The sequence below is a fragment of the Chlorocebus sabaeus genome, chromosome 10, assembly GCF_047675955.1.
Source record: "Chlorocebus sabaeus isolate Y175 chromosome 10, mChlSab1.0.hap1, whole genome shotgun sequence".
Lineage (NCBI taxonomy): Eukaryota > Metazoa > Chordata > Mammalia > Primates > Cercopithecidae > Chlorocebus > Chlorocebus sabaeus.
This window is the reverse complement of record NC_132913.1, coordinates 70,181,734-70,201,190: the sequence shown is the minus strand read 5'-3', so window position 1 is coordinate 70,201,190 and position 19,457 is coordinate 70,181,734. Positions and strand designations below refer to the sequence as shown.

Here is a 19,457-nt window from a genome sequence, read left to right as displayed (position 1 = left end):
TCAGTGTTCATGAAAGTCAAAGTAGAGCAAGTCCGATCATGTCCCAACTCTCCTCTTAATTATGCCACTATTTTTGTAGATTGTGAAGTCATTAAAGATTTGCCTGCTATGTATTATTTGCTATTTTGGGGTCTACACAACCCTATTTGCATTTTCTCAGGGCATTGCAACAACATACATTGCTTGGCCAAAGCCATCAACCAGATTGCTGCAGCTTTGTTTACAATTCACAAAGGAAGCATTGAAGACCGTCTTAAAGAATTTCTGGCGGTATGTATAATCAAATAACAAAACTCATCACATTTTATAAAGAAAACTAAAAATCACAACTATGAGATATAAGAATAAATTCTCTTTAATTTTACATTTTATTTTGTGCCCTCTAATGGCATATTGTTTTCAAATTATTTTCTCAGGTATATGAATTTCACTCTTCTTTTATTTTTATTTATTTATTTATTTTCTTTTTTTGGAGGGAGAAACAGGTAAAGGTGGGGCATTAAAATCGTGGAGCAGTCCATTATTTCCCTTAGACTCAGAAGTTTCTTTCCCAGCTCTAGAGCTCTGCGATATGACCTTTTCTCCCTAAGCTGATGTTTGGACTGCCCTAGAAATTTTCCTAGGGTTGAAAGAGAAAAAAGCAAAGGAAAATTGAGGCCAAGAGAGAGGCTGTTCCCTCTAAAAAGACGTATTTTGCTTATTTCCATTTCTTTGGAGAAAGACCATTAATGGTGATAAATTCATCATTAAAAATACTACACGCTACCAAAAGAGAGGAGTGCTAAATGTAGCCTCATGAAACATGGTTTTTAATTTCTGTATCAATGTAGTTCTTTCTTTTCTTTATTAATATAACCTTTTCCATATTTTATTTAAAGGAAAGATATACCATGGCATACTGAACTCTAGAATATTTACTTCTTTTTCGGTTGTAAATCCTGTCAGCTTTTTACAAAAATAATTTTTTAATTCAAAATGCAAATACAGTACTAACTTGAGGAGAAAATAATTTCTATTTCAAGGAAAACACTATTAAAATCGTTAAGTGTTTCTTTCCATTTGCAGATAATTCCTTCACTCAGGGTTTAATGTCTTAGTCTTACAGTGTTTCTGTGAAGTCAGATCCAGTGTGAAACTGTCTTCTTCCTTGGGAACTAAGAAATATAGTCAGTATAGATGATGGGATAAGAGAAAATAATTTGAATCATTTTTAAAAGCAGACTTGTTCTGAAAAAAATCAGTTTTAAAGACCAATAAGAATATTTGATTACATTTATTACGTTAGTGTCTCTTTCTGCCTTAATTACTCTCTAAATTACTGCTTGAATGTAGGGTATCTAAGCTCATTTTATTTGTTATTTAATTGCTCATTATTTTATATTTAGCACTGAATGATTGAAATGTGTTGGAAGCTGAAGCATACCTAAAATAAGTAACTGATGAACCTTTTATTAACTCACTTTATGTGTATGTATACTTTTAAGCTTGCATCCTCCAGTCTACTGAAAATTGGCCAGGAGACAGATAAAACTACAACAAGAAATAGAGAATCAGTTTATTTACTGCTAGATATGGTAAGTCTCATTTTAATTTTTACTAAAAATAAAAGAGTTCCAGTCATTCCTGAGAGTCTTTTCTTGGCATTTTAGTCATTTAATACTTTTTTTGATCCCTTTTGTTTACTTCACATAAGCCACACCTTTCTAAAATTTGCAGAGAAGACTGACATCACTCATATTTTATCATTTGAGTAATATCAGAAAATAACAAAATCAAAGGTTAGCATTAACTATGGGTATTCTTTTATGAACAATTTTTCAACCTGTTGGAAAACACTTAGGCCTTGTATTTTTCTAGTGTATTGGCGTCAGCTCTCTTCCAGTTTTCTGAGTTTTCTACATTCTGACTCTATTCTGCCCATTTCTTGTAATTTTCTGTGCCTAGTCACTTCCCTCTCTGCAGTGTCTGTGAACCGGCTCTTGCTTGTTTCTACCACGTGGCTCTTTCCCCACTTAGAATCATTTTCCTTACCTGCAGAAATCGGATTTATCCTAATGATTCAGCACACCCCACACCTCAAATCTTTTTCCAGATAGTCTTTCCTGATTACTTTGGCCTGCGTTAATTTTTCTTCTGTTTTGAATTCCAATAGAATTTACAGCTTTCCATTTAATTATAGTTGGTTTTATGTTTGGTTTTGCTTCCTAGCTTAGTCTTGGATTGCCAGGTAGAGTTGGTGGTATGGACCATATTTTAAATATTTTTGTATTGTCTTTTATTTCTAGTATATCAGTGAGGAAAATGAAAGTGCTCAGTATATTCCTGTTGATTAAATATTATAATTGAAAAGTAGCCCTTTTTAAACTTTTTGATATATATTCACTGTGGCACATTTACATTTTAGATTAAGTAAAAGGAAAATAACATGTGTCTATTTCTAATAAGAACAATATAGAAATTCTGCCATACTGATTGTCAATAAATGTTCCCATTATAAATAACTTGAGTTTTGATGCATTTTTTGAATTTTTCAGATTGTACAAGAATCCCCATTCCTTACAATGGATCTTTTGGAATCTTGTTTTCCTTATGTCTTGCTGAGAAATGCATACCATGCTGTCTACAAACAAAGTGTTACATCTTCTGCATAAAATACCTACTTATTCAAGACAAGCACGCATTTTTGTTGCCTTGGTTTTACCTGTAGACTGTGGAACTATTTTACCTTAAGGCCTGAAAAAGTTCTGTGGATTATAAATTTCTTTCATACGGTTGTATTTTCTGATCATTGGTTTCTTAATATGGTTGTACTACAGTATACTTGGTTGATTTAGGTTGCACATTCACTGAATTCACTGAGATTATTCCTATAATTTTAGAGTATCATTTATTTGAACAACAGACATTATCAACATGTTTTTGATATTTGATAATGAAAAAAATCTTTGCTTGTTTATTTCTGAAAAAGAATTGTATTTAGTGATTATTTTAGATAGTGATATTATAGCATTCATCTGTGTGTAAATTATTTCATATAGGGAAGAGTTCTGATCTGTACCTATGGTTCTTATTGAAAACAAAATTGGATGTGCATTTCTGTGATGTTATGAATACATTTCTACTTTATTTTGAAACATTTGCCAAACTAAATACTATAACACTGTATAACATTTTAAAATGTTAAAGAACTGCTTAGTATTAGAAGCAGATCATTTCCCAAAATTCTAAAAACAGCAGCATATGTTGTTGCTTGTATAAAGCCTAGGGATAATTTTTAGACTAACTTCCATGGTGCCCTGTTGGCATTAGCACTACTATTGTACCCTGCTGTATAATAAACAATCTTAGACATTTATCAACTGTTGATACAAATGTTAGTCCCTAACCACTTTTTATATATGTTTTAAATTTTTGAAATTCAAGTGTACCTGCCATAACATAAAATAAACACTAGACTGTATCACACTTTGAATGATTTCTTTAAGATCCTTGGATATTCATTCTATAATAACAAAGTTTTTGTTTAAACTTAGTTTAAAATATAAAAAATAATGGTTTAAGAATGTGTAAGTACAGCATTCGATACCAGGTCAGCTATTACATGATTTGTTTAAATGTTCTGAAAAACATTTTATTGAAAAAAATACCAAAATTAGAAAATAAAATTACACAGTACTTCTTAAAAATTAAGAACTTAAAGAAAACTTGTGTGCTGTCAACTTGCTCATTTTATCTGTAACCAAATAGAGTTATTTAAAAGAAAAGGGAAAAAATATTGAGTGATCATGGGACTAGTGAGAATGTTGAGAACTGCTATGTTCGTCAGTAATGAATGGGAAAGACATCAAGGGCCTATTGCTTAATAGTTGGCATGGAGGGCAAAGCAGCTCACTTAGTTTGAAAACTAACCAGATGTTTTGCTCTTTGATTGGCATTGTTGAGACTTTCTCAACAGCTTTGTATCTGAATATCATAAACAGCTTCTGTTGTTCACAGCTTCTTATGTATACACTGGTAACTTGTGTTAAGATAAAACAAAGCTGCTGTGAACTCAGTTATAATGTTTTTCTTTCTTCAAACATAGAGAGTAGAATGAAATTGAAGTACTACAAGATTATACTGTTGTTTTGTGTATGATTTGTCCAGCCTGTATTTAAAGTAGGGAGTAGTTATCACTATCTGTTGAAAAATTGTAGTTGTTCCATAAAGATTTTTTTAAAAGGGAAATTTTAAAAAGGCATAGTTCAGACCTGAAATAGTCTGATTTACACAGTGAACAGTCAAAACTAAGATTTAATGCTGTTTGTTTTGAAATATTAGGATCTTAGAGGGGTAATAACTTTGTTGGCAATGATATCTTGAGAGGTAAAGTAGGCATTTGGATATGTACACTTTGGAATCATATGTGAAAGGGCATAAGGATGAAAATAAGGCATTCTTTACCACAGCTAGGCTGAGAAAAAATATCACTCCTTTGTAGTCACCTGAAGTTGTTCTTGTCCAAATTTTTTCTCATACAGCAAAGGTGGGGGAGGAGGCGTGGCAGAGGTAACTCGGAGGAAAAAGTTAAAAGTAAATTGACAGCTACTATTTTTAATATCTTGTTTGTTTTATTTTCTTCTAAACTTATACAACAACATACTATTTTTGTTGTTTTCTCTACATTAATGTGATCATACCGTACATACTGGCCTGTAATCTGCTTATTTCACTCAATAATAGAAAAAATGTCTTTGATATTCTTTTTGATACCTCTATAGATACCATAACTAATTTAACAATATCATGGCCAGGCGTAGTGGCACACTCCTATAATTTCAGCACTTTGGGAGGCCAAGGCGGATGGATCACTTGAGGCCAGGAGTTCGACACCAGCCTGGCCAACATGGCAAAACCCCGACACTACTACAAATACAAAAATTACCCAGGTATGATGGTGCACACCTATCATCCCAGCTACATGGGAGGCTGAGGTGGGAGAATTGTTTGAACCCAGAAGGAGGAGGTTGCAGTGAGCTGAGATCATACCACTGTACTCCAGCCTGGGTGACAGAATGAGACTGTCTCAAAAAAAAAGAAAGAAAATACTCATTTGGAGAGATTGGATAAGATAGACAATTTCTTTTCTATCTATTATATATACATTATATATAATATAATGTATATTATATTTCTATCTATTATATATACATTATATATAATATAATGTATTATAATATACATTTTAAATGTATATCTATATCTTGGTAAACTTGACGTGTATTTTTTTAGAATAATTTTTCAGAAGTAAAATTGCTTCCTTTCTACTGCTTTTTCATTCATTTTTTTAAGCAAGTATTTTTAGATACCTGGATGTAATGGTGAGCGGAAAGGTGACCCTTTTATAGTTGAGCTTGGATTTTCATGATGGTATACAATAAATGAACCAGCTGCTTCCTTTTTTTTTGAGACAAGAGTTTTGCTCTTGTTGCCCAGGAAATGGGCAATGGCGTGATCTTGGCTCACTGCAACCTCCGCCTCCTGGGCTCAAGCAATTCTCCCATCTCAGCCTCCTGAGTAGCTGAGATTACAGGTGCCTGCCACTACACCCAGCTAATTTTTGGTATTTTTAGTAGACATGGGGTTATGTTGGCCAGGCTGGTCTCAAACTCCTGACTTCAGGTGATCCACCCATCTCAGCCTCCCAAAGTGCTGGGATTACAGGCATGAGCCACCACCCCCAGCCATGAGCAAACTTCTGATAGTGACAGGAAAGTATACAGGATGATGTGGGGAGACAGTAGAGAAACTACTTTAGAAAGTGTCATCTGTGTAAGAGAACACATTTGAGCTGGTACATGAAGGATTAGAAGGAACCACAAGTGGGCTGAGGGGAGGAATAGTAAAGGCAAAGACCCAGAAGGCAATCACAAACTTGGCATGTTTGAGAAGTTAGAAGTGTGTCATCTGTGTCTCTGTCACGAGGAGTGCTCAAGGTCCCTCTAGGAGCTAGCTTCTGATCACTTGCTTGCTTGCTTACTTCTTTGCTTATATAGCCAGAGTTCACAATGAACATGAATTCACTGATAGGCTCTTGCATTAATGTGAAAATGTAAAGTCTGTTGTATACCATCAGGCCTTCTAAATGAAGCCCAAATTCTATAAGGTAGTGAACTGTAACCTACTGATTAATTTAGTACATGATCCATGCCCATTCTTTTATAATGACTTGCCTTTCTGAGACTTCAGCTGTGTTACTCCTAAGACTTTTGTGACTAATCCTTAAAGTGGTGACTCCTTACACCTTTCTTTCATTTCTTCTTTGTAGTCACTTGAAATGACAGCATGAACCATCATTTCTTTTGAAGGCTTGAGCCTGAATTTTCAAATAGACAGTGTGCTCTCTTTCTCTGAAGATTTGTCATGACCTCTGCCTTTGGGAAAAAGTATTTGAGATTTTAAATTTTTTATTCTTTAGTACAAAACTTATGTTTTTAGTTAATTGGTCCTGTGGAATTGGAAGGAAATTTAATATTTGTTGACTCTACTTTGATATTATTTTCAGAGTAGAAAGTAACTTTAAGTGTTATTAAAATTTCATTCATTTTTGCATGAACCAAACAACATACACATTGCTGTCCTTGACTGTCCAAAGTAAACCTATCTAACTCTGGAATGTTTCATTTCCAATAAAAGTGTTCAGCCTGTCATTTTGGCCTAAGTAAAATGGGATAAATTAGCAATCTGAAGTCAGGATCCTAGCCACAGAGGTCCATGTCTCATTTCTGGTTTAAGTGCACCCCTCATCCTCAGCCCTTACCTTCTTTCTCTTAAGGATTGAGACAATCCTCTTGGTGCTCTTGGTGCAGGTGCATCTTGGTCACCTCTTACATGAGGGCCACAAACTTGGTAAATGGGTGGCCTGGAGATGGAGCTGTATTAGGTATGTGACCTTGGTGATTGCCTTGTCTCAGTTGTAATATGTGCCTGAGTCACATTCATAGTACACTTAAATACACATACTGACCAAATGCCTACGGCTAAGGCTTGAAATTATTTGGCTAAGACCTAAACTGAAGATTACCATCATAAAATAAGCTTCTAAAATCCATGAATAAGTAGGAAATCATATTTAAAAATTACTGTAATTTTATGAAAGCTCATTTTTTAAATTTAATGCAGTGCAGAATCAATTTCTCAGCATTATCAGGTGCTAAATTGCTCTCTCTCATTAAACTACTAATTTAAGATAGTAGTTATTTTAAATTATAGAACAGGAAGCAACCTATGGGTTTGCAACCAAATTATATTTGTTTTTCTGCATTAGTAACAAAGTATTTCTTCACTTCTCAGATTTGAAGATTTTGTGGTCAGTGGTGATATAATTTCACTGAAGCATACACTATATTTTTGATATTTTTTTGCATGTGTTTACTGCATCCCACAATTACTTAAGAAATTGTCCCTAACCTTTGTGCTGTGGTCTGAATGTTCATGTCACTCTGGCCACAAAATTCATATGTTGAAATCTGATCATCAGTGTGACAGGATGTGGGGCCTTTGGGAGGTGATTAGGTCATGAGAGTGGAGCCTTCATGAATGGGATTAATGCCCTCGTAAAAGGGGCCCCAGACAGCCGACCTGCCCCAACCACCATGTGAGGACAAAGCAAGAAGCCACTATTTAAGAACCAGAAAGCAGACCCTCTGCAAACACCAAATATGCCAGCACACTGATTGGCTTCCCAGCCTCCGGAACTATAAGAAAGAAGTTTTTTTATAATAACAGATTTATTATTCACAGTTCTTGCTTATAAACTTTATAAACCACCCAGACTAAGGCATTTTATTATAGCAGCCGACACGGGCTCATTTTGGTTCTAGAAATGTGACACTGGAATGATGTAATTGGCTCTCAAGATGACAGTATTGCTTCTGAATGTCTATGTTCATATCGTCTTTAATTGCATGAACACCAGTTTTAGCATCTTCCCTTGAGTAGAAAGAGATTTGCTACAGCAAGTATTATCTAAGAAGTACTGGTGGCCAGGCACAGTGGTTCACGCCTGTAATCCCAAAACTTTGAGAGGCCGAGCAGGAGGAATCATTTGAGCCCAGAAGTTCGAGATCAGCCTGGGCAATATGCGTAAACCCCATCTCTACAAACAAAATACAAAAATGAAAAAGCTGGGTGTGATTGTATACAGCTGTAGTCCCAGCAACTTGAGAAGCTGAGGGGGCAGGATTACTTGAGCCCAAGGGGAGGGTTGGGGGTAGGGGTTCGAGGCTGTAGTGAGCCATGATTATACCAGTGCGCTCCAGCCTAGGTGACAGAGCGAGACCCATTCTCAAGGCCAGGTGCAGTGGTCACTTCTGTGATCCCAGCACTTTGGGAGGCCAAGGTGGGTGGATCACCTGAGGTCAGGAGATTGAGAGCAGCCTGGCCAACATGATGAAACCCCGTCTCTACTAAAAATACAAAAATTAGGCGGGCTTCATGGCTCATGTCTGTAAGCCCAGCTACTCAGGAGGCTGAGGCAGGAAAATTGCTTGAACCCAGGAGGTAGAGGTTACAGTGAGCCGAGATCATGCCACTGCACTCCAGCCTGGGCAACAAAACAAGACTCTGTCTCAAAAAAATAATAATAATATATTTTTTAAAAAAGAATAAACACTTGCATTCTGATGGCATATTCACCCTTGGACTGATGGATAGCATTCAATGTATGAAACACATAGTTTCCCTCCAAGTTATATATAGAATGCTTATTTGAGAGGAAATATCCAGTTAATAATCAGAATGCCATACTAATTAGGTATGACCATAAATTATATAGTCACATGGTCATTGATTGCATGCAAATTCTGGCTGCCAGAAAGCACATTGAAGTGTAGGTAGTCATTTAACCATTTACCTGTTAGATCTTGCAAAGGTTGAAGCTGAAGCTGAGGAGCAGGTAGTACAGAACTTTACAGGTTGATGCTGAATGTCAGTTCATTCCGAATTCTTGCCTTCAGCCAAAATGTACAAGGGTCTTTGCAGTCTGAAGCAAGGCCCAGCTGGCAGAACTTGTGATGGCTAGGAGGGGAAAATTTGACCTTGACTGATAGTTGTGGTTTTATCAAGCCAAAAATGCTGACTGGAGTAATAATGAGAGCTAATGTTTATTGAAAGCCCGTTGTGTACCAGATACTCTGTTAGGTTTTCTCTAATTCAAACCTCTAATATTGCTCATTTAGTCTTCACAGTAATCCTGTATCATGGTGACCCCCATTTATTGATACGGAAACTGAAGCTCAGGAAAGACAAAGCAGTTTTTACAAACTCACACTACAAGGAAGTAGCAGAGGCCAACATTTAAATCTGGCCCCAGAGCTGTGTTCTTATCATTAAACTGTGTCTCAGATCTCTCAAATGTGAGTGTGTACTTTTCTATCTAATGGCATTTTTTAATTGCTTTTTAAAAATTTGAATAGCTTTTGGGGTACAGTAGGTTTTTGTTTACATAGATGAATCATATACTGGTGAAGTCTGAGGTTTTAGTGCACCTATCACCCAGGTAGTATGCATTGTACCCAACACATAGTTTTTTTATCCCTAGACCCGCTCCCATCCTCCCACTTCTGAGTCTCCAAAGTCCATGATATCACTCTGTACGCCTTTGCATACACATAGCTTAGCTGCGACTTATAAGTGAAAACATAAAGTATTTGGTTTTCTGTTCCTGAGTTACTTTGCTTAGAATAATGGCCTCTAGCTCCATCAAAGTTGCTGCAAAAAGGCATTCTTTTTTATGGCTGAATAGTATTCCATGGTGTGTATATATACCACACTTTCTTTGTCCACTCATTGGTCAGTGGGCACTTAGGTTGGTTCCATATCTTTGCAATTACGAATTATGCTGCAATAAATATACACATGCAGATTTTTTTTTTAAAATATATTGACTTCCTTTGGGTAGATACCCAGTAGTAGGATTGCTGGATCAAATTCTATCCAGTAGCATTTGAAACTGCTTTACATTAACAATGAGGGACAAAAAAATAACAGTGAGGGCTCACATTATGCTACTCTTGATGCTGGACATTTTCATATCCATTACTTCATTTAAATTCCACAACCAAATTACTTAGTGGGGATTGTTTTCTCAATTGTAAATGAATGTAGAAACCGGCTCATAAAACTTTAAATTCCTTGCCCCAGTGTCATAAACTTTTTGAGTTTGAGTGACAGTGCTGAGATTAAAACCTAAGGTTCTTGGATTTCTAGCCCATATTTTTTCTACTGTATCATGTTCTTTTCCAAAGCACCAAAAATCATTTCCTGGGTACATGACTGTGGGCTTGGGGACACGATGTCTACTTTCTGTCCTTCATGGTCCTAAGTTGCTGCTTTGCTTCTTTATTTTTTCTCTCTGATCCTGCTCAGATTAATCTCTAATAAATCAAATTTCTTTCCTAGTCTGTCTTATCCTACATATATAGTAGATAGTATGTCACATATTTGTGAATTTTAAAAATATTTTAGTTTTAAATCTCAAGCTCACACAGTACTTACTCTCTACGTCAACAAAAATGGTTTTTACTATTTTCTGAAGATAACACAGCTGTTGAAGTGAGATCCTACACTGGAACATATAACACTTGGTCTAATATTAAAGTTAGTTCCAAGAGCTCTCTAAATGTGATTGATTAATTCTACCTTTATGAAAGATGAACTCATTTTCATCTTAATAGCTAATTCTTGAATGGGCAACCTATTATGTATCAATGATTGTAATAACGGAGCATTTTAGTCATTAGTAGCTGGAAGAGCGTTAGAGATTATCTGGTTCAACCTACTCAAGAGTTAGATAATTTAACCAAATTAACATATGTGGCGATGTGTGGGGACTAGAAGGTTGACTGCTTGATTCTTGGCTCATATAGTGTTCCTTCTACGGTGCTATGTTGCCACATATATGCTGATCTTATATGTATGCAGTCATGGTTTTCATAATAATAAACAGCTACTGGTTCCTGGTAGGATTTTGGGGGTGGATATGAGTTGAAGTATGATGCCACGGCATCAGACAAATCGGGTTTGAATCCCAGCTCTGTCACTTACAGACAAATTACTTCTCCAAGTTTGTTTCCCTAAGTGTAGAATGTGGATAATATCTACTTTAAAGGGTTATTATAAGCATTAAAATAAGATTGTGCATGTAAATTGATGGGGAAGAAGAGGCTGCCACAAAGTAGGCATTCAGTGTAAATGGTGGTAGTTTCTCCAGTATTATTAGGCTATTTGGTTTCACTTATAAAATTGCCTTCAAAGAGTTTTTTCATGGTTTTTATAAGTATTATAATATCAGAGCTTCCATTCATGAAAATGTGACATTTTTGTGTTAGTTTATTTTCTAGCTCTGATCGGAGTCTTTATCTTAAATGGGAAAGATTATTTTCCTCTTCATGTAACTTTAACAGGCAACAATGCTAAAATTAATTTTAATACTGCTCTATACTATATGTATGTTATGCTATATTTGTATATACTATACACAAAAATGTATAAGATGTAAAGCTTGTATTTTCAAATGTTATTGCAGTATCCAGAACAATTGCGACAGTTGCTCTTGGAAGCTTCTGTGCTTTTCCACATACTGTTTCCTATCTCTGGAATGGAATGTTCTCTTATTCTGGCTGGCAAACTCCTGATCATAATGTAAACAGTAAGCTCAAACATCACTTTCCCTTTCCTTACCACACCGTCCTGTTTCTTCTAAACCTTATAAATGCCTTTATTATAGTACATATTGACTCATAATGTAATTATTATTATCTCTGTCTCCTTTGATTCTGGGACTGCCTTGAGGTCAAGGTCTAGGTTTATTTCATCTTTCTGTCTGTTTATTCAAATTTCCTACCCTGTGTAACTCTCAGAATCTTACTTTGAGGTTGGAAAGGCCAGTGACTGGACAGATGCCGCAGACCTCCATTGGTACAGATGCCCTTAGCTTCATGTTGGGAACAAGTGGTTCTATTTCGTTTTCTTCCTGTGGAGAAGCATCAGAGATACGGGCAGCTGGGGATTTCTACACCTGTAATAGCAGCAACTCAATGATGACACAAAGACATCTTTCTTTCTTTCTTTCTTTTTTTTTGACAGAAGGCGAAGGGGAAGCAAGGTACTTCTTACATGGCAGAGGGAGAGGGAGAAGGAGCAGGAGCAGGGGAGACAGGGAGGGAGAGGAAACTGCCCCAAAAAATCATTTCAAAGATTTCTCCCAGTGAGACAAATCACTTGTCAGGGATGTCAGGGGGAGAAGATGCAGAATCTGAGCCCCTTGTATAAATAGACAAAAGGTGAAAGCATTGGCAATAGATCAAAAAGGCATTCCACACAGCAGAAAAATAATTTTTAATTATTTTTAAATGTAATGAAAATGTAAGTGAAAAAAAAGCCAAGAGCAAAAAAGAGAGGCCATCAGAGAAATTACAAAGTGACTACTCAGGTCATTGTCCTGAAATAAATGATCATTTTATTCTGGTGACTCACCCCTAGCTAGAGTCAGTACTTCATAGAAAAGACAGGAGCTGTGAGCCACTTAACTGTAATCTTACCCCTTTACAGAAATGCCTCCCATAGTCAAGCTGGTCTGATGATCTCATGTCATCATGCACAAAGATTAGCAAGCCTTGAAATTTTATCCTGTCAGTGTAACTCCTCATCTAATCTCAAGATTGCACTGGCAATTCTTTGGCAGCTGATCATATGGGGAGGACCAATAAGGCTCACAGAACACCCCTGGAGAATGAATGCCTCTGCTGCTGGAGGTCACAGCACCCAGAAAGTGACTAGAGGGAGCAGCTGATGCCTGCTCTAGTGAGTTCTGCTGTTCCTGTCACATCCTTGCAGAGGTCCAAGGGTTGCTGGTAAGTGAAGGAATATCATGCCTCTGGTTTGAAGGATAGATCACTCAACTCTCAACTATTCTCTCTTCAGCTGTGAACCATACAACCTTTTTGAAAAGCAAAGTCTGAACATTTGCATTCTATACAGAATATTACAGTTGGAAAATAGGTGTGGTGTCTAGAGAAAAGCTTCTAAATGCTACAAGCCACCCTATGTGAAGCCTATTCTAGAAATCTGCTTTGCTTCAATTATTAACTTCATTGTACCTTTGGAAGCAGAAGTTTCTAAAAGTGTGTACAGAAGGTGAGTCCTCAGAATGAGTTTCACTGCCTGTCTGTGGGAGAGGAAGTGACCTGGAGAGCAGCTGTAGCCCTAGGGGGAACACCCAGGTAGAGGTGCTCACAACATGCTCTGACACCTGGTGTGGCTGCATTCCTAGCTTAAATGATCACATCTGCTCTTGGTTTTTTCACTGTTTACAAAATCTGATTTATTTAAAGGGAAGGGATGGAGAAGGTAGTCAGTGCTCCTCTGAACACCCAAAGCATCCCTCTACAAGAACAAAGAGAAAAAATCATTACTTGCTCCCAACATTACACAAAATGCATCTCTACCAATGGAACTCTGCAGTGTCGGTCTAGCCATCAGACTTTCCCACCTCTAAGCATATTTTCTGTGGGGATAATTTATTAGAGGGGAATTTGTTCCCTTGCTTTTTACTCTTCAAATTAGTAATAGAACCCCTTATGTCATTCTAAGTGACTTAAGTTTTAAAGGGAATCAGAAAAGGAGAGAATATGCTATTGTGGCACTTCTAAAATGCAGAGTGTCCTCAAAAATGGTTATAGTGGGCAATGGATTCCATATAAATTATATACTAGCGTATCTCCATTTCCTCTTTTAATTGTTTAAATTGGTTATTTTTAAAGCTTGATATGCTAAGAGTTAGTTTTCATTTTAAAACAATGCTTGAGTAGGAAAGTTAAAGAAATATAAATTGCCAGCTTTAAATCTATTCATCCTGGCAGAGGTATGTATTATATCTGTCCAGAGTTCAAAACATCAGCCTCCCCACTTGCCTTCCCCATTTCACATAAACTCTAAAAGTTAGAAATAATATATTATGTTATATCCTAGCATCAGTTCAATGAATATAGTTTTTAAAATACCTACTATGTGCGAAATACTGAGGACAGAATGATAAAATACAAAACAAAGCTAACTAAAAACACAGTTTAACTAGTCTTGTCTACAATTACCTGCCCTACCGATAACTTCATTTAAGGGGAGATATTGCTAATGGGAGTTCCTTCTGTGACTGCACACTCTGATCCCAATATGACTTCTCCCTAGCTACAACTGATTAAATGAGGGAAGAAAACTGATCCAAGGGGAGTTAGTCCAATGGCTTGTAAATGGCGGATTCTCACCAGACTTTTCTCACTAAGTTAGAATCAAGAGGCTGAGAGTTGTGATGGCTACTTAAGCAGAAAGTTTCATGGAGTATGGACTATGCACCATTGTGAAGTTTCCTGTATTTCCACAGGCTATGGGGACAGAGCATCAGAGAGTGCTGATCAGGAAAAAAGACTGGGGCAGATGCACACAGAGAAGCAAAGAAGCACGAGAGGATGAGCATTAAGAAACAGACTCTTTTTCATTTTAATTAATTTGACTAGATTATATTTCTTGCAATCAAAAGGGCCCTGTGCAGAGAAGGTGCTTGTCTTTGTTCATTTTCTGTTGCTATAGCTGAATGCCTGAGACTGGGTAATTTATAAAGAAAAGAAATTTATTGCTTACCATTTTAGATGCTGGGAAGTACAAGGTCAAGGGTTCTCATCTAGTGAGGGCCTTCTTGCTAGTGGGGTCTCTGTAGAGTCCTGAGGTAACACAGAGGATCACATGGTGTGGGGGTGGGATTCACCAGAGAGAGCCAAACTGACTTTTATAACAGACTCACTTTTGTGGTAACTAACCCACTCCCTCGATAGCCCATCAATCCATTAATCTAGAAGTAGATTCATTCACTCATGAGGGCAGAGCTCTTGTGAACCAATCACCTCCCAGAAGTCCCACCTCTCAACACTGCTGCACTTGGGACCAAATTTCCAACATATGAACTTTTGGGGGACACATTCAAGCCACAACAGTCCTCAATAAATATTTGTTGAATCAATGAATACACAGGACATAGTTAGTGTCCTAAATGCTTGGCATGTGCATGAACCAGATTTGGTCCTTGATGTCACAGAGCTTATAATATAGTGGAGGAGACAGACTTTACACATTCGATCTTGACTGTAAAACTAGGGTCACTATTCATCATCTGAGGAAGGAGGCAGACAGTAAAACAAATAATGACTATTCAGCATGGTAATGTCAAAACTGAACAGAGGCTCAAGTGAAAGTTTCAATGATAGTAACCATGGTCAATGGATAGGTGAATGCATTGGAAAATTAGTATGATATCATTAGCAAAAAAAGAAATTGCACTTACGTTCATCTGACCGAATTCATTCCTTCCTTCCTTCCTTCCTTCCTTCCTTCCTTCCTTCCTTCCTTCCTTCCTTCCTTCCTCTATCTTTTTTTGGTTTTAAGATCTGGCTATAGTATTGTGCTAGTGCACATATTTTAATTTGGTGCAAGGCATGCATAACAAAGTAAGTGAAAAGCAATAAAGGTTAGAACATGTATTTATTTCAATGACTAAGGAGTAATACATCATTTTGTCAGGTTGCACTCTAACATTCAGATTCCATTTTTTTAATGGCTAACTAGCCAAGCATTTGTAATTCTGAACTCCACAGAATGGGGAAAAACTGTATTAACTTATAATAGATCATTGAGCTTGTTAAATGTACCTTTCCTAATTCATACTTTTTCCCTTTAGCTAAGAAAAATGCCTTTCTGAATATATAATTTTTACAGATCATTAGAAAGGAGTACCGCACAACAGGATTATTATAATGTGCTAAAAGATGGCACTTGTATCTCATTGCCACGTAGCGAGCTCATGTGAAAACTCTTTGATCTTTGCTGGCTTTTTAGCTGAAAGGATTTGGAAATCTTTTTGGCACTGGCCAAAACAGAACTGTGGTGACTGTTTATAGTTGGTTGATTTTTAGCAATGGGTAAGAAAGTCTTTGTTGAATCCAGTTTATTAATATGTAATGGGCAACATGTTGCCTTAAAGGAAAAAGCATATTTTTCTCATATCAAAAAGCTCCCTAAATTTTTGCCAACATCCGAAGATATTTTAAGATGGTCTTCATTTTCTTTTTCAGTCTGTCCTATGCTGAGAAAAAAAATTACAACCTTCTGAACTTCAGCAGTTTTTTTGAGTAAAAGGAGTTTTTCATGATGTGATTGATATCATAACTACTCAGCTGGACATAAGCTTTCAAGGACTAAGTCCATTTGCCGATTTGTTTGCATTTCCTACTTCAACTAAAAGAATTCAAAGACATGAAGTGTCTATTGTGGAAAATGCATGAATAATGCAAAAGTCATTCTCAAGTGACCTATCAGAAAGGCCTATCAGAAATGCAGTTACTGCTTTCTAATAAAATCATGAAAAACTTTTTAAAAAAGTATAACCATCTTGAATTTGTTGAGGCAATTATAAGAGAGTATATAAGGGCAAGTTTCTCCTAAAAATTGTTTTGTTTGTTTTGTTTTTTAAAATAATTACCATCAACAGCAATCTGTTTTCTCATTGTAGTAGTATAGGTGTTAACCTAAAAGCTCAAACAGCTTGGGAGAACAAAAAGGATGTAGCAAACCTAACTGATGACTTTGCTAGCTTCAAATCATTATGATGGCCATTCATAAAAATATTTAACATTTGAAGTAACGGAATATTGACTTATGTTTTCATGGTTTAAGAGTTCATATTTCAAATTTTTTTCACATAGTGTGTTTATAACTATAAAAAACATGTGTTAGTTATATAAGTTAATAAAGTCACAAACTGATGGCCATTTTTTGGTCTTGTTTATATAGTATAGGCTGTCTTGTGAATTAACCCCCTTCCCATGTGTTTGAATTCTCCACTATGTAAGGCTTGGTGGTATTAGCATGATCTGAGGGTGGGGTTTTCAGCCCTCTGACATCAAAAGGTGAAGCAGGGGACACAAAAACCCTCACTGTGTCCTCCCTAGACTGGCCAGAACCACTCCATGGTCAGTGGACTCCCTTAACAGGAAGGAATGCTGGTCAGTTGTCAAAGAGCAAAAGGGGAGGGGTGGTCATGAGGTTGGTTGTAATCAGAGGTGCAACAGGTCTTTCCAAAGGGCTGGTTTCTGTTTAACGCTTAGGAAAGAACACCTAATGGCAGTTAGTGAGGAGGGGATATAATGAGATGTGCCCAACCTCCCATCCCATCATGGCCAGGAACTCAGTTTTTAAGGTTTCCCTTAAGTCCCCTTGGCCAGGAGAGGGTCTATTCAGTCAGATGGGGGGCTTAGGATTTTATTTTTACTTCCAAGTTATAATGTTGGACCATCAGAGCATGAATACAGGTTCAGTCTTTCATCTATAAATACTTAGCAATCATCTTCTTAGTAACTTTCTCTGAAGGTTGCTGACAAGCCAGTGTTCTTGATGTCTGCCCATTTACCCCTCAAGATGAGGAGTGAAGAAATTAGATTACATTGCCAGAAATTTCCTAGAAAAAAAGGTTCTGAGGATGCATGACCTGTGAGGGTGCTGAGGACCCCTTTCCACCCAACATGGACTAACTTCAGGGTTGCTCTTTCACACCCATTGTCTCGGTCGATGTACACAGAAGCACAGAGCACAGCCGCAGCCCTCACAGCATCACCTGCCTGGGTTCTGAATCCTGAATGATCTCCCTAGAAGGCTCTCCTACAGCTGAGATTCCCCTTTGCAGGTCCAGTGGAGAAAAGCACTTTCTTTGCCAAGGAAGTGTAACTTCCTTGTTCCCAAGGCTCCAAGTGTTATGGGCACATATGAGGATACATTAACATTCATGCCCAATGTATAATCACTGTTTTCCCCACATGTGTACTCAGACCTCCAAGCTTCTGAAAAATATTTCCTCTCATCCCTCAAAGAATTTTAGTACATTTGCCTGGATACAGAAACACAAATCATGCTGGCTTTCCTACTCAATCAAAAAATTGTAGCTTGAGTGGGGTGGCAAGGGTTGTCCCCCAGCAAGTTTATTTGGACCCCAAAATGATGTAGTTTAATAAGGCAGCTCTTTCAGTTTGAATTCAGAGCCCCTTTGACTTCCAGGACACCTGCAGGCCTCCAAGATAACAGAAGCTGAACCAGTTAAAGAGCCAGCTACCACAGCTTTGCAGAAACCACTGTTTCTCCTTAACTCCAGGGCTCAGCATTTGAACTCCTTAGAATAAAACTTTCTGTCGGCGACCCTATCATTTCCTTTTGTATTTTGGCCTTCACTGAATTCCTACCCCATCCATTCCAACAGACTTGGTTATACGTGTCTGAACACCAAATATGACAGAATTTGTGACTTTGGATCAGGAGGCTATTTGGCCCTTATCTAAACCAGTGGCTGAGAATGGACTCCAGGGAAGGGCTTTTCTTAGGGGTACCCAAGAAGCTCATTTTGAACCTCAGCTCGAGTTGGGCATCCTGTTCTATTCTGAGAACTACAAATCAAATTCAAAATGGAGCACAGAAAATTCTCATTTCTAGTTGACTTATTTGTATTTTGGTGTCCTGTGCCCTAAGTATCTTCTCAAGGAAACCTTGGCTTTAAAAGTGATTTTTCACTTAAACAAATAAAACAACAGACAAGAAAAGGCAGTAAATCCAAGCATCCATCAACAAATGAATCAATAAACAAATGAGATATATATGTACAGTGGCATATTATTCAGCCTTAAAAAGGAAAGAAATTTAGACACATGAGACAACATGGATAAACCTTGAAGACATTATGCTGAGTGAAATAAGCCAGCCACAAAAGAACGGATATTGTACAATTCCTCTTGTATTAGGTACCTAAAGTAGTGAAATTGATAGAAAGTAGAAGGTGGTTGCTAGGGGCTGGCAAGGAGAGGGAAATGAAGAGGTGGTGTATGATAGGAACAGAGTTTCAGTTGGGGAAGATGAAACATTTCTGAAAGTGGATGATGGTGGTTATTGCACAGCAATATGAATGTACTTAATGCCACAGAACTGTATGCTTAAAAATGGCTAAAACGGTAAATTTTATATAATGTGTATTGAACCTATTTCCAGATCAAAACACAGAGATCTACTACATTCCTTTTGGTGGTGTCAAAATAAACCATTATCTTGAAATAGCCTAAATGTGTTATGCGTCCTATTGAACAGTCTGATTACATTCTTAAAATACGGTAGTGAACATCTAAATATATATATCTGGGCACTTGGATAAATATATATGCTTGAAAAAGTCTCAGAAATATGGTCTTTAGGTGAAAGAGTATATGTTTTAATAATATGACATTGTCAAATAGCAGTTGTATCAGTTGACACTCCCATCTGCAATTTATGATCCCTGTGTCCTCACAGTCCAGCAATGGATATTATCCAGTTTTTTAAGCTCTGTCAATTGGATG

At 37.0% G+C, this 19,457-nt stretch overlaps 1 protein-coding gene across 5 annotated transcripts in view; it reads left to right on the top strand.

Moving 5' to 3' along the window:
- The window catches only part of NCKAP1 (NCK associated protein 1), a 110,952-nt gene extending 107,487 nt beyond the window's left edge, over positions 1–3,465 (top strand). For all 5 annotated transcript variants that reach the window (XM_007965564.3, XM_007965562.3, XM_038001877.2 and 2 more), the window contains 3 exons: positions 161–270; positions 1,485–1,574; positions 2,535–3,465. In XM_007965564.3, coding sequence (XP_007963755.1) covers positions 161–270; positions 1,485–1,574; positions 2,535–2,651 — 317 coding nt within the window. In that variant the 3' untranslated portion in view covers positions 2,652–3,465. The remainder of the gene's footprint in view (positions 1–160; positions 271–1,484; positions 1,575–2,534) is intronic.
- The last annotated feature ends 15,992 nt before the right edge of the window (positions 3,466–19,457 follow it).